A 13847-nucleotide genomic window follows, 5' to 3' on the forward strand; every position below is an offset into this window, starting at 1 on the left:
ATTTTTAGTTAATTTTTTTTATTGTTCCTGCCAGATTGACAGCACTGGAGACTAAAGTCCTCCATTTATCTGCAGAGCAGTGGATTTACAGGTGGCTCTGGAAGAGCCACCTGTAAATGTAATAATTTAATTTAGTTCCCATGCCTATGCAATCTTGGCTTCTCTGCTGAGATCACTAACCATTGGATCAAGAAAATGGATTGTTTTTTTTGTAATGAATTGATATTGTATGTCTGGTTTTTCTTTTACTTATTTGCTTATTTGCTTTTTTTTTTTTTTTTAAAGGAACTGGAAGGTACATCATTAGCAGAGAGTTTAAGAGCTACCGCAGAAGCTGCAGTGTCGCAAACTGGGTTTACATATGATGAAAGCTCAGGATTGTATTATGACCATAGCACTGGCTTCTACTATGACTCGGTATACATTTTTTTTTTAATTTTCTTGTTTTCCAGTACATGGATTGCATGCACAAATGAAGTGTAGTAGGAGAGGTAGCATATTTGCTTTTTTAATTGCCAACAGTGTTTATATAATATATTTTTTGTATCAGCATATTAAAACTTATTTACATGCATCGATTTCCTTAATAGTTTAGGCCAGTAACTCCAGATCCTTTTCCCAGACTCCCTCCACTTTATGGTCCTTTGTCACCTATTGAGTCTTTCATAACAATAGTGTGCTTCTCTGGAAATGGAGCTACCAACTTTGAGACCCTGAAATATAGCAGCTCTTCTCTCTGTTTTGCTGACAAAAAAAGGATAACGTTACCTTAAAAGGGTGTATGATGCTATAAAAAAAAAAAAAAAAGCAGTGCCCTGGTGGGAATGCTTCATTAGCGAAGATTTTTAAATCCAAATATTGCTTTACTTTGTGATGAATTAAAACAGTTTTCTCAGTTGAGCCGTCTTTGCAGCACATTTGGCTGGAATGAGGGGTCCTGGATTGTACATTCTCTATACTAGGGGTAGGCAATTTTGGAACTCGAACCCCATAAACCGATCTGGTTTACAGGATATCCACAATGAATATGTATGAGAGAGGTTTACATACTGCGGAAGCAGTTCATGCAAATATCTTACTCATATTCATTGTGGATATCCTGAAATCCAGACAAATTGGTGGCACTTGAGGTTTGAAATTGCTTACCTCTGCGCTGCACTTTTGAGTAAACTTCCTCTACAGATTAACATGAAAAACTTACTGCATTGTTTTTGGTTTTCTTCTTTCCAAAGGAAAATCAACTGTATTATGACCCTAGTACTGGAATTTATTATTACTGCGATGTTGAAAGTGGACGCTACCAGTTTCACTCACGAGTGGACCTGCAGTGCTACCATACAGAGACTTCAGGTGCCCCACAAGGCAAAGAGAAAAAGGGGAAAAAGAAAAGGCGAGAGCCCTGCAATGAGGAAAAAGTAATTGTCTCATGCATTTTAAAAATAGTTTGCATTGTCTTTTTTTTTTTCTTCTTCTTTTTTAATTGAAAGATTTTCCTCATACTAAAAAGTTGTTGACAGATGGTCAGAAGTAATGCATTTGAAAAATAAAACCACGGGCGGTTCTATAATGGGGCAGGTGAGGCGGCCACTTCAGGTGGCAGAATTTTGAGGTGGCAAAAAATGCCCCTTTCAGAACACCGCTGTGGCATCTCCCTCACCATGCCTGCCCCTGCCGTGGCTGCCCTCCCACTCATGGGCGGATTGGCCTTTAGCAGCTGAAGGCGAAGATACTGTGGGTTGCCGCCGGAGCCAAGCCCGGTGGCTGTTGAAGAGCAGAGAGAGACTGGAGACCGCTACCAGAACCAGGCTGGCGGCAGCTGAAGACTGGAGAGCAGTGGCGTAACCAGCGGTGGGCCTGGTGGCATGCACCAGCGCTCTCTCCTTCAGCCGCTGGCTGGTTAGGCTCTGCTGGCAAGCCCACAGCTTCTCCTGCTGCCTTGTGCCCCACTGATCTTCCTCTCCTCCTCCCAAGCAGGAAGATTGGATAGCAGGAGGCCCTTGGGGCCTTGGTGGAGCTCATCCCACCAAGGCCTGATGATGATTTATTTTATTTATTTATTTTTATGTACCGACATTCAATCTGAAATATCACATCGGTTTACAGTAAACAAATAGATGAAATAAGACATTGCTTTCTTATTTCTTACAGAATAACTTAGAAACAATATTAAAAACATTAGTGTAACTTTAAGAAAGTTTGTTACTAAGAACATAACAGGAGACCATGATATGTGTGAGCTTGTATGTATGTGAATGAATGCGAGCCTGTGCCTGTCTGAGAGCCTGTTTTTGTGTGAATGTGTATGTCTGTGTGAGATCCTTTGTGTGTGTGCGCGTCTGTGTAAGATCCTATATGTGTGTGCGTCTGTGTGAGATCCTGTGTGTGTCTGTGTGAAATCCTGTGTGTGTGCACGTCTGTGTGAGATCCTGTGTGTCTGTGTGAGATCCTGTGCGTGTGTGTGTCTGGGTGAGATCCTGTGCGTGTGCGTGTCTGGGTGAGATCCTATGTGTGTGTGTGTGTGCATGTATGCGTCTGGGTGAGATCCTATGTGTGGTGCATGTGTCTGGGTGAGATCCTATGTGTGTGCGCGTCTGTGTGAGGTCGTGTGCGTGTCTGGGTGAGATCCTGTGTGTGTGTGTGTGTGTGTGTGCATGTATGCGTCTGGGTGAGATCCTGTGTGTGTGCATGTGGATGCATGAAACAACCTCCTAGTAGAGGTGGTGGAGACAAGGACAGTATCTGAATTTAAGAAAGCTTGGGACAAGCACAGAGGAGACCTCTGAAGGATTGTAGTGTGGGTGGATAGCCTAAATAGGCCATATGGACTTTCTCTATGTTTCAGAGCAGCAAAAGAATGCAATGAGATGGTGGCCAGAGGCAGAGAGATGCCAGGGTACATAAGGAGAGTTATCAGTAGAAGAAAGAAGCTAGTGCCTCTCTATAGATATTTGGTGGAACCTCATCTAGAATATTGTCTCTCGATCTGAAGGCTGTATTTCTGAAAGGATATAGATGGGATCAATACAATCCACAGAAGGGCTATGAAAATAAGGCTGGATCCACATCAAAAGCCATATGAGATGAAACTTAAGGATTTAAATATGTATTCTCTAGAGGGGAGAGAGACAGAGGAAATGTCATAACCACATTTATATACCTCAAAATTATAAATGCACAAGAAGCAAACTTTATAGAGGAAATAATGTACTAGAAAAAAAGTCACAATGTGAGGCTCCAAAGGGTTAGACTCAGGAGCAGCATCTGAAAATATTTTGTCATAGATAGCGGGGTGGATGCATGGACTGGCCTCCAACTATAGGTGATAGAGAAAAAACAATAACAGAATTCAAGGTAGCATGGAATAAGCACAGAAGATCCCTGGTTGCAAAGGAGAGCAGGGAAAGCCAAAGATCAACTGTGGTCTATGGTATTGCACAAGGAATGAAGTTAGGCAGACTTGATGGGCCTGTGGTCTATGGTATTGCACAAGGAATGAAGTTAGGCAGACTTTTGATGGGCCTGTGGTCTATGGTATTGCACAAGGAATGAAGTTAGGCAGACTTGATGGGCCTGTGGTCTATGGTATTGCACAAGGAATGAAGTTAGGCAGACTTTTGATGGGCCTGTGGTCTATGGTATTGCACAAGGAATGAAGTTAGGCAGACTTGATGGGCCTAATGGTCTTCATTGTCATATTCTATGTGTTTGTCTCTTTAATATTCAGTTCACACATTTCCATAAATGTTTTCCATAAATTGTTTTCAAGGATTTGAACAAAGAGGATCAGAAATCATCCAAAAGTTCAAGTTACCAAAACATAGTTAACGGACAAGTGAGCTGTACAAAATGGAAGGAGTCTGCATACAACACAAAAAAGAAGGCTAAAGTGGCTATGGAAATTGAAAATGGGCTATTACATGCTGAAAGACAAACTGCAATCAAAAATATAGATTCACAGTCAGATACAAAAGAGACTGTGCCACTGGAGGCTGAGAGTGATGTGATAGAGATGGAGAGTGAGCCAGAAGAAGGGGAAATCACAGACTCTGAGAACAAGGATTACAGCGATGAAGATGAATCATGTACAGACACAAGCACTTCTGGAGACTCGGAGCAGGAAGGTGAACTCTTTTATGGCATTTATACACTATTTACACAATAAATTTATTATTCAGAATTAGTTGACTAAAAAGTAATGCACTGAAAAATAATTATATTGCAGTGATTTTGATCTTATATTAGTTAAAATAAAACCCTTTCTCTCGGATGAGAGTATAGGAGACTGTCGTTTGTCCCCTGTATGATGTCTACCGAGATGATGCACTCAATTCCAGGGAGATAAGGAATATGGCTACCGTTACTGTGAATTTTTTCTGTAAGCTGGAGGAGTGGTACTGAGGGTAAATCTCAGAGACTTCTTTACAGCCCTCCTGACTGGAGAGGGTACATATTGTGCCTAGGCTTGCCATCTGTAATGAGGTTTGTATTAAAAGAAGAAAATAAATTTTTAAAAATACAAATAAACTGACAAGACAGCTAAGTACAACTTAGTATATATTAGCTTGCAGTATCTAGAGGAAGAAGACATTGAGTACAGTTTAGTAAAATAATGTTTCACATTATTAAAAGTTTCCATGATGTATATTCAGGTGACAGTGCTTTGCATGGGTAAACACATTTCTCTATTGATAAGCAGGGCTGAATTAGCTATGACACATGGGTGATGTCATCCGACGGCAGTAGATGGACCCATTTCTTTAGCTCAGTAGAGCTTTTTCTACTGAGCATGTGCAGGAGTTCCCACGCACATGTTGCCTCGCAAGCTCCTCAGGCTTTTTGTCTGTGCTGCAGCATAGAAATGTACTCTCTTGTGAAATTATGTTGTATATCTGTTATAGGGCCTCGTTTTTTGTTTTTTCACACTTTTAACACTGCCTAGGGAACCCCTCTGCATTAATGTTTAATGCTGAAAAAAAAGTAAATAAATACCTGTTTTCTTTTCCACAGGTCTTGGATCTGTTTTGATAAACACTCGCCTACCATACATTTGAGTCAAGCTGGAGCACCTCGCACAATGCTTCCCCTCCCTGCGCCACCGAATTCCAGATTTACTGTAGCTTTGGGGTTGAGTGGAGAAGAAATATCGCCAACCAGCACCTTTAAATGTAGCCTGCCTGCTGCCAACAATACAGAGCAGCCAGTGTAAGCACTGTGATGAAGGAGCACCCCGGCACCATCAGTCTCACCACATCATTTCCTGATGCATTGGTGCCAGCACCTTGATGCATCAGCATCATCAGTGAGCTCAATGCTTCAGCACTAGCATCATTAGTGTGCTTGATGCTTCGGCATCATTGGTGCATCTGCATTATCTGTGCATCTTCATCAATGCATAAGGACATAAGAAATTGTCATACTGGGTCAGACCAAGGGTCCATCAAGCCCAGCATCCTGTTTCCAAGAGTGGCCAATCCAGGCTACAAGTACCTGGCAAGAACCAAAACACTAAGTAGATCCCATGCTACTGATGCCAGTAATAGCAGTGGCTATTCTCTAAGACATCTTGATTAATAGCAGTTAATGGACTTCTCCAAGAACTTATCCAAACATTTTTTAAATCCACCTGCACTAACTGTAATAACCACATCCTCTGGCAACAAATTTCAGAGCTTAATGGCGCATTTAATAAGAGAGCATTTTCTCTGATTTGTTTTAAATGTGCTACTTGCTAACTTCATGGAGAACCCCCTAGTCCTTCTGTTATCCGAAAGAGTAAATAACCAATTCATATTTACCCGTTCTAGACCTCTCATGATTTTAAAGACCTCTATCATATCCCCCCTCAGCTGTCTCTTCTCTAAGCTGAACAGCCCTAACTCTTTAGCCTTTCCTCATAAGGGAGCTGTTCCATTCCCTTTATCAATTTGGTCACCCTTTTCTGTACCTTCTCCATCGCAACAATATCTTTTTTTTGAGATGCAGAGACCAGAATTGTACACAGCACTGAAGGTGGATCTCGCCATGGAGCGATAAAGAGGCATCATGACATTTTCCATTTTATTCACCACTCCCTTCCTAACAACTCCTAACTTTGTTTGCTTTTTTGAATGCCGCAGCACACTAAGCTAACAATTTCAATTTATTATCTACTACGATGCCTAGATCTGTTTCCTGGGTGGTAGCTCCTAATATGGAACCTAACCATGTAGCTACAGCATGGATTATTTTTCCCTATATGCATCACCTTGCACCTATCCACATTACATTTCATCTGCAATTTGGATGCCCAATCTTCCAGTCTTAAGGTCCTCCTGCAATTTATCGCAATCCGCTTGTGATGTAACTACTGTGAATAATTTTGTATCATCTGCAAATTTAATTGCCTCACTTGTCATATTCCTTTCCAGATGATTTATAAATCTATTGAAAAGCACCAGTCCAAGTACAGATCTGAGTCACTCCACTGTTTACCTTTTTCCACTGAGAAAACTGATTGTGTTCTGTCTTTTAGCCAGTTTGTAATCCACGAAAGGACACCACCTCCTATCCCATGACTTTTTAGTTTCCTTAGAAACCTCTCATGAGGGACTTTGTCAGATGCCTTCTGAAAATCAAAATACACTACATCTACTGGCTCATCTGTTCCACGTGTTTATTAACCCCTTCAAAATAATGAAGCAGATTTGTGAGGCAAGACTTACCTTGGGTAAATCTATGCTGACTGTTCTATTAAACCATGTCTTTCTATGTGCTCTGTGATTTTGACCTTTAGAATAGTTTCTACTATTTTTCCCAGCACTGAAGTCAGGCTCACAGGTCTATAGTTTCCTGAATCACCTCTGGAGCCCATTTTAAATAATGGGGTTACAATGGCCACCCTCCAGTCTTCAGATACAACGGATGATTTTAATGATAGGTTACAAATTTTAACTAATAGATCTGAAATTTCATTTTTTAGTTCCTTCAGAACCCTGGGGTGCATACCATCCGGTCCAGGTGATTTGCTACTCTTTAGATTGTTAGTCTGGCCTACTACATCTTCCAGGTTCACAGTGATTTGGTTCAGTTCATCTGAATCATTACCCTTGAAAACCATCTCCGTAACTCTCCAACATCCTCACTAGTAAATACAGAAGCAAAGAATTCATTTAGTCTTTCTGCAATGGCCTTATCTTCTCTAAGAGCCCCTTTAACCCCTCAGTCATCTAACGGTCCAACTGACTTCCCTCACAGGTTTCTTGCTTCGGATATATTTTAAAAAGTTTTTATTATGAGTTTTTGCCTCTCTGGCCAACTTAATTTCAAATTCTTTCTTGGCCTGCCTTATCCATGTTTTACACTTAACTTGACAATGCTTATACTTTTTCCTGTTTTCTTCAGATGGATCCTTCTTCCAATTGTTAAAGGATTTTATTTGGCTAAAATAACCTCTTTCGTGTCACCTTTTAACCATGCTGGTAATTGTTTTGCCTTCTTCCCACCTTTCTTAATGCATGGAATACATCTTGGACTGCGCTTCTAAGATTGTATTTTATACAATGTCCATGCTTGTTGTATACTTTTAACCTTTGCTTCTGCACCTTTCAGTTTTTTTCTAACTATTTTCCTCATTTTATCAGTTTCCCTTTTGAAAATTTAGTGTTAGAGCTGTAGATTTACATATTGTTCCCCTTCGTCATTAATTCAAATTTTGATATTATGATCACTATTGCCAAGTAGCCCCATCACCGTTACCTCTCTCACCAAATCCTGCATTCCACTAAGAATTAAATCTAAAATAGCTCCCTTTCTCGTTGGTTCCTGAACCAATTGCTCCATGAAGCAGTCATTTATCCAATCCAGGAATTTTATGTTTATCATGTCCTGATGTTACTTTTTCACAGTCAATATTATATTTGGAGTCTCCTATAATTATTTCACTGCCAAATTGGTTAGCTTCCCTGATCTCTCTCAGCATTTCTTCATCTATCTGATAATTTTGGCCAGAATACTCCTATCACTATACACTCCTATCACTATACTCTTACTCAACACACATGGAAATTCTACCCATATAGATTCTACTGAGCATTTAGTCTCTTGTATGATCTTTATCCTGTTGGACTCTATGCCCTCCCGGCCATAAAGTGCCACATCTCCACCAAGTTGAATCCTCCCTATTATTGCAATATAATTTGTACCTTGATATAGCACTGCCCCATTGGTTATCCTCCTTCCAACAAGTCTCTGAGAGGTCAATTACATCTATCTCATCATTCACTGCTATACATTCTAACTCTCCCATCTTACTTCTTAGACTTCTGACATTGACTTACAGACATTTCAAAGTGCGTGTATTGGAACCTCTCTGTTGGGATGTCCTAACTCTCCTGTTTCATTAGTATCCATTAAAGGTATATTCCTCCGAACCATGCACTGCTGAGTGACTGTCAGCTTTCCCTCTTGTTCTAGTTTAAAAGCTACTCTGTCTCCTTTTTGAAGGTTAGTGCCAGCAGCCTTATTCCATTTTGGTTAAGGTGGAGCCCGTCCTTTTGGAAAAGTCTCCCCCTTTCCCAAAAGGTTGTTCAGTTCCTTACAATACTGAATCTCTCTCTTGTCTGCACCATAGTCTCATCCGCTTATTGAGACTCCGGAGCTCTGCCTGCCTCTGGGACCTGCACGTGGAACAGGGAGAATTTCAAAGAATACCACCCTGGAGGTTCTGGATTTCAGCTTTCTACCTAAAATCCTTGCTGCATCTATGCCATTGGTGCATCTGTATAGTCAGTATATTGACATCATCAATGCACTCAATGCCTCTACATCATCAGTGTATCTGCACCTTTCGTGCACTCTATATATTTGCACCAGCAGGGCATCTGCATGCCATATGTCTGCATCAGGTGCTTCTGCATCATCGATGCACCTACATCATTGGTTCATCTGTTACTATCGGTGCATCTCTAAAATTGGCACACTCAATTAGGCTGTGCCATCTGTGCATCTGCACCCTCTGTGCCCTTGCTTCATTGATGCTCTCACTGCACTCTGCATCATCTATGCAAAATCTTCCCATTTCCTGGCGTGTAGCCAGATGGACTCAGAACGAATGGGATAGTATCCGCGTGCTAGCAGTTGGAGACGGATCTGACGTCAGCACGGGGTATATATATCCCCACAGGAAGCGTAGCAACTTAGTAATTTCCGTCTCCAAAGCAGTTTGGAGAGCCTGCACGCTTGCTGAGCGTGTTTTCCAAATCTACTTTTTTCTTTTCTTTTTCGACATTGGCAGATTGCTGCCCAGATATCTGGAAGTGACACAAGTACTACGAAAGACGGACCATCTGTTCGTCCTGCACAGCGGGAGGAAGCAAGGTGAAGCGGCCTCGCGGCCCACCACCGCCCACTGTATTAAAGAAGTTATCAGAGCAGCTTATGTGGAGGCTGGGAAGTCTCCGCCTCTACAAGTCAAGGCTCATTCTACCAGAGCACAAGCGGCATCTTGGGCAGAATCCAGGATGCTGTCGCCTGCAGAAATCGGTAAAGCGGCGACGTGGTCCTCCCTCCATACCTTCTCCAGGTTCTACCGTCTGGATGTCCAGGCCAGGGAGGACTCAGCATTTGCGAGGGCGGTCCTACATGGTCCTCAGGCAGCCTCCCACCCAGGCTGGGAGTAAAGCTTTTGTACATCCCATTCGTTCTGAGTCCATCTGGCTACACGCCAGGAAATGTTGAGATTACTTACCTGATAATCTCCTTTTCCTTACTGTGGACAGATGGACTCAGCATCCCGCCCAGCTGCCTGTGTACATGGGTTTTCACCGATTCACGGTAAGCCATGTCATTTGTTTACATAAGAGCGTACACTATACCAGGTGTTAACGCCTTCCGGTTGTGAATGCTGGCGGTCTCCAGCTACTATCAATCGATCCGGGGAATCATGTTTCACTTTTCACTGAGCGTCAGTACACACACATCCATAACAGCTTTTGCAAGGAAGATTACTAAGTTGCTACGCTTCCTGTGAGGATATATATACCCCGTGCTGACGTCAGATCCATCTCCAACTGCTAGCACGCGGATACTATCCCATTCGTTCTGAGTCCATCTGTCTACACTAAGGAAAAGGAGATTATCAGGTAAGTAATCTCAACATTGTTTGCACAGAAGTTGAGGCCCCCGATTTGAGAGCTCCTCTCTACATCAGAAAATGCCAGAGCCCATTTTCTGACACATAATCTAGATGGGTGGTATCTTCTCCACGGAGCCCAGTACAAGAGGAATTTGTTCCAGAAAAGTGTTCAGGATCATCACAATAGAAGGGAGCCATGCCCGACTGAGGAATGTCATTACTTTTGCACATACAGAGCCCCATCAGTGTTACCTGTTTGAAACTCTACATCTGGAGTGACATCCAAAAGGCCAGAGACATTACAAGATAACACATTTTCAAGGGAGTTCCCCTTTTTTCTTTCTCAGACATCAGCAAGGTTCCCATCTTGCTTACTATGTTATTGGAGTGTCATAGTCCCCCTAATATGAAGTTCTTCTCTAATTAGAATAACTCTCATCCCTGTCACTGGAACTCTCCTGCCAAAATTCTGGATGAAAGTAATTGGAGCCATTCAGAGGTGATTTTTCATCAAAATAGCAATAATAGCTGTGCTACAGTGGTTCATTGACCACCTTAGCCATCATAGTAAGGAAGATTTAGTGATGAAATGTTTCTTCTTTCTTCAAAGGAACTGGGCATGAGAGTCCTACAGAACCCTCTGTGGAATGTTTGTATAGCGATTCAGACTCATGTGGTCCAGTGCTCATATGACAGTAGTAAGTGGATTGATATCTCTGTCTCAGATTATATTCTCTTTCAGAAGCTAAGGAGTAGTACCCAACCCTAGTTTTTGATGGGTCTTTGAGCACATCTGTCTCTCTTGTGCAAGCTAGTTTTGCACTATTCCTTGAACAGTTGCAGAAAAGTCACGAAGTACCGTTGAGTCCTCAAGGTTACAGAATGTGTTTACCTGTAATGTTTCCTTCACTTTCCAGTGCATCATCATTGTTTTGTCTCTCATTCGGACTGCCTTGGGGGAAGACGTTTCTTCACCAACAAGTGTTAGAGCTTGTTTCTCCTGAAGAGCATGATCTGGTTCTATTCCTGCTATTTTTCTCATCTTTAAGTACACAGAGCAGTTGAGTTCTATCCTTATTTCACAAAAGTTATTCAGAATAGTGTTCTTGGAGAAGTTCAAGATGAACACCTCTTACTCCACCATGCATGTGTTTCAAAGCAGAGAAGTGGATGAATGCTCAGAAGCTGATGGAGTGCTATTCTCTGGCTTTTTGATTGCCTGAAGGTCTTCACTAATTTGTTAGAAGTACACTTAATCCACTGGGGAATGTGTATTTGCTCATGGCTGGTGTTGAGATCTGATACTCTTTCAGCCCTCTGGCCGTAAATGTTATTACTTCAAGACATGGAAAGCTTTGATGAAGGAAGGTATGTTCCTCCCATCATATCAGGTCAATGATATTTCTTTTGAGTCACATGGTGGCAGCAGGGCTTGAAAGACACCTTATGCCCCTGAATCTGAGAGCTCTCCATCAGCTCTCATTGGATTCAGTCATGTTACCCCTATTATGATTTATATTGGTTCTTCGATAACAAACATGTCCCTTCATGCATGATTAAACTGTTGGTCTGGGGAATGCTCCCCTTTTTGGGTTTCTCCCATACTGAGTGTCACAGGTTCCTTCCGTTCAGGGATTATAGTTCATTATGGAGCACATTTTTCCAGATTAACCTTTTGGAACTACGAACCATTCCAGTTTGTGCTAGAGATACTCTCCCATCACAAGCAAGGAATGGAATGGACAAACCAATAATCAAATAGTAATCTATGAAAGCAAGTAAGGAGGCAGAGAGTGACCCTCTGCCAAGAATTTCAGCAGATTAGGCCTCCCTTTATGCAACAGACTTTCCCAGAGTCTCTGATTCATTAGTGGATCAGGTTTATAGGATCTTCCAGTCTAACAAACGGGCTGTTCTTTTGGGCCCTCGTTCTTAGTCCTTTTTGTATTGAAAGTATTGAGGCAATGAAGACACATCAGGCAGGATTCATGGCAGGCAGGAAAAGGGCTGACCACTCCCGTGGGTCCCCTTTTTATTGTACATACACCCATAGCATACACTGTGTCATCACATCATTGGCTCCTCTCCCCATAGCATACAGATGTGTCACTACACCATTGGCTTGGCTCAGGGGGTATGTACGGATCATCTCATTGGCTGCTGAATCCTATACCATATGTGTCTGTCTTTTAACTGCATCTGACTACGTGGCAACTAGCTATCCTTTCAGGCAGTCAGGGTTAATCATAAGCTAGAGAAATACGTGACAGTCAGGTATCCTCTCCTTGGGCAGAGAGGTTTAATTATAAGCTAGAGATTTAGATGCACTAGTGTTGCTTCATTCAGTGCAAAGGTCAGGGAGAAAGGAAGTTAGTGTTAAACCCTGACATGGCCTGCTGGCAAGCTCATAATTCCCCACATCAAGGCATCAAAAAGGCTGAATAATTTGCTCTATCCTACAGAGCGAATACAGATCCTCTCTAGTATCTTATTTGCTAACGTGAGAGGCATACCTGCTGTCTGTGTGTTCAACAACTGCAGTTAGTGGCAAGAACCCTTCAGAAAATTCTTTAGGTTTGCGCTAGCTTTTTCTTATTGTGATAGCATGACCCATTCAGGGTGTGTGTTTTCTCATATCTCATCTGGCAATTGATCCTTTGCCTGATTCCTCTGAGAGTCAAGCACTCAACTCCTATCACAGGGGAAAGGTCATCTGTAGCTTATGAGCCTTCCCTCATTCAACTTGATAGCAAGGAAGTTCAATGCTCAATTTCCTCTCTTCACTGTTCAAAGTAGTCCAGAGAATCTTCTATTTGATGAGTATGCCATACTCCAAAGAAGAGTACAGATTTAGATGGCGCATATTTTCATCCAGGTACCATGCAGGGGCCTTTTGTTTCCCTTCATCTGTTCTGCATCAATACTTCCCCTTTCACCAGCAAATCTCAACACTTATCAATGAAGCTGGTATCTTACTGCCACTGTGGCTTACTTCTTCCAAATATAGGAAACTGCTTTCATTTCATTCTTGCATATCGCAACTTATACAGGTTCTGCTGGCATTTAAAACCCCAGTTTTGAGACCTATCTCATGCAACCTTATGGTCAAGCTACAAAAATTGGCCTCTTGAAGTATCTGACCTAGAATATAGTGTTCCTAGTCGTGATCTCATCAACTAGATGAGCCAGTGACTGCAGTCCTTTCATAACAGAAGGATGCACCACACCCATCTTGAATTTCTCCTCAAGTGGTCTTTGTTTTTCACTATAATCATGCCACATGCACTGAGGACAGAAGGCCCTTCATTCCTCTGTGAGAGAGTTGCTCCATTCTACTATATTGCCAGCTACTACCACACTGCCGGCTTCTCAGCTGTCTGTTTTCTACGAACCCATCAGTTTGTGAGTAGCAGTAGCCATTTGTTCCTTATACAGCTAGCTAGCGGACCATCATGCACACTCTCATGAATTAGCTGGCCTTCCACTTACATACTTTGTCAAGGCTCATCAAATCGGAGCCATACATTTTCATTGCTCTTCTGAGAGATGTCGCCATAGCAGTCATCTGAAAAGCTGTGACTTGGTGATCTGTATTTTCTACTGCTGCCTGGACAACCTATGCAGAAGAGATGGTATTTTTGTGCAAGCAATTTGCTGTAGGTTGTTTGCCAGTAGTCTACTCTCCACGATGGGGTCTGCTGTAGCCCTCAGCTTGGGACTCCCCACATGTCATGGC

The 13847-nt window shown here is 42.1% G+C and overlaps 1 protein-coding gene across 2 annotated transcripts in view; it reads left to right on the forward strand.

The window, feature by feature from the left end:
• The window catches only part of AGGF1 (angiogenic factor with G-patch and FHA domains 1), a 199916-nt gene that overhangs the window by 105671 nt on the left and 80398 nt on the right, over positions 1-13847 (forward strand). For both annotated transcript variants that reach the window (XM_029575326.1, XM_029575333.1), the window contains 3 exons: positions 286-417; positions 1233-1415; positions 3767-4121. In XM_029575326.1, the coding sequence (XP_029431186.1) occupies positions 286-417; positions 1233-1415; positions 3767-4121 (670 nt within the window). The remainder of the gene's footprint in view (positions 1-285; positions 418-1232; positions 1416-3766; positions 4122-13847) is intronic.

This window comes from Rhinatrema bivittatum, chromosome 1, assembly GCF_901001135.1.
Source record: "Rhinatrema bivittatum chromosome 1, aRhiBiv1.1, whole genome shotgun sequence".
In the NCBI taxonomy this organism is placed as follows: domain Eukaryota; kingdom Metazoa; phylum Chordata; class Amphibia; order Gymnophiona; family Rhinatrematidae; genus Rhinatrema; species Rhinatrema bivittatum.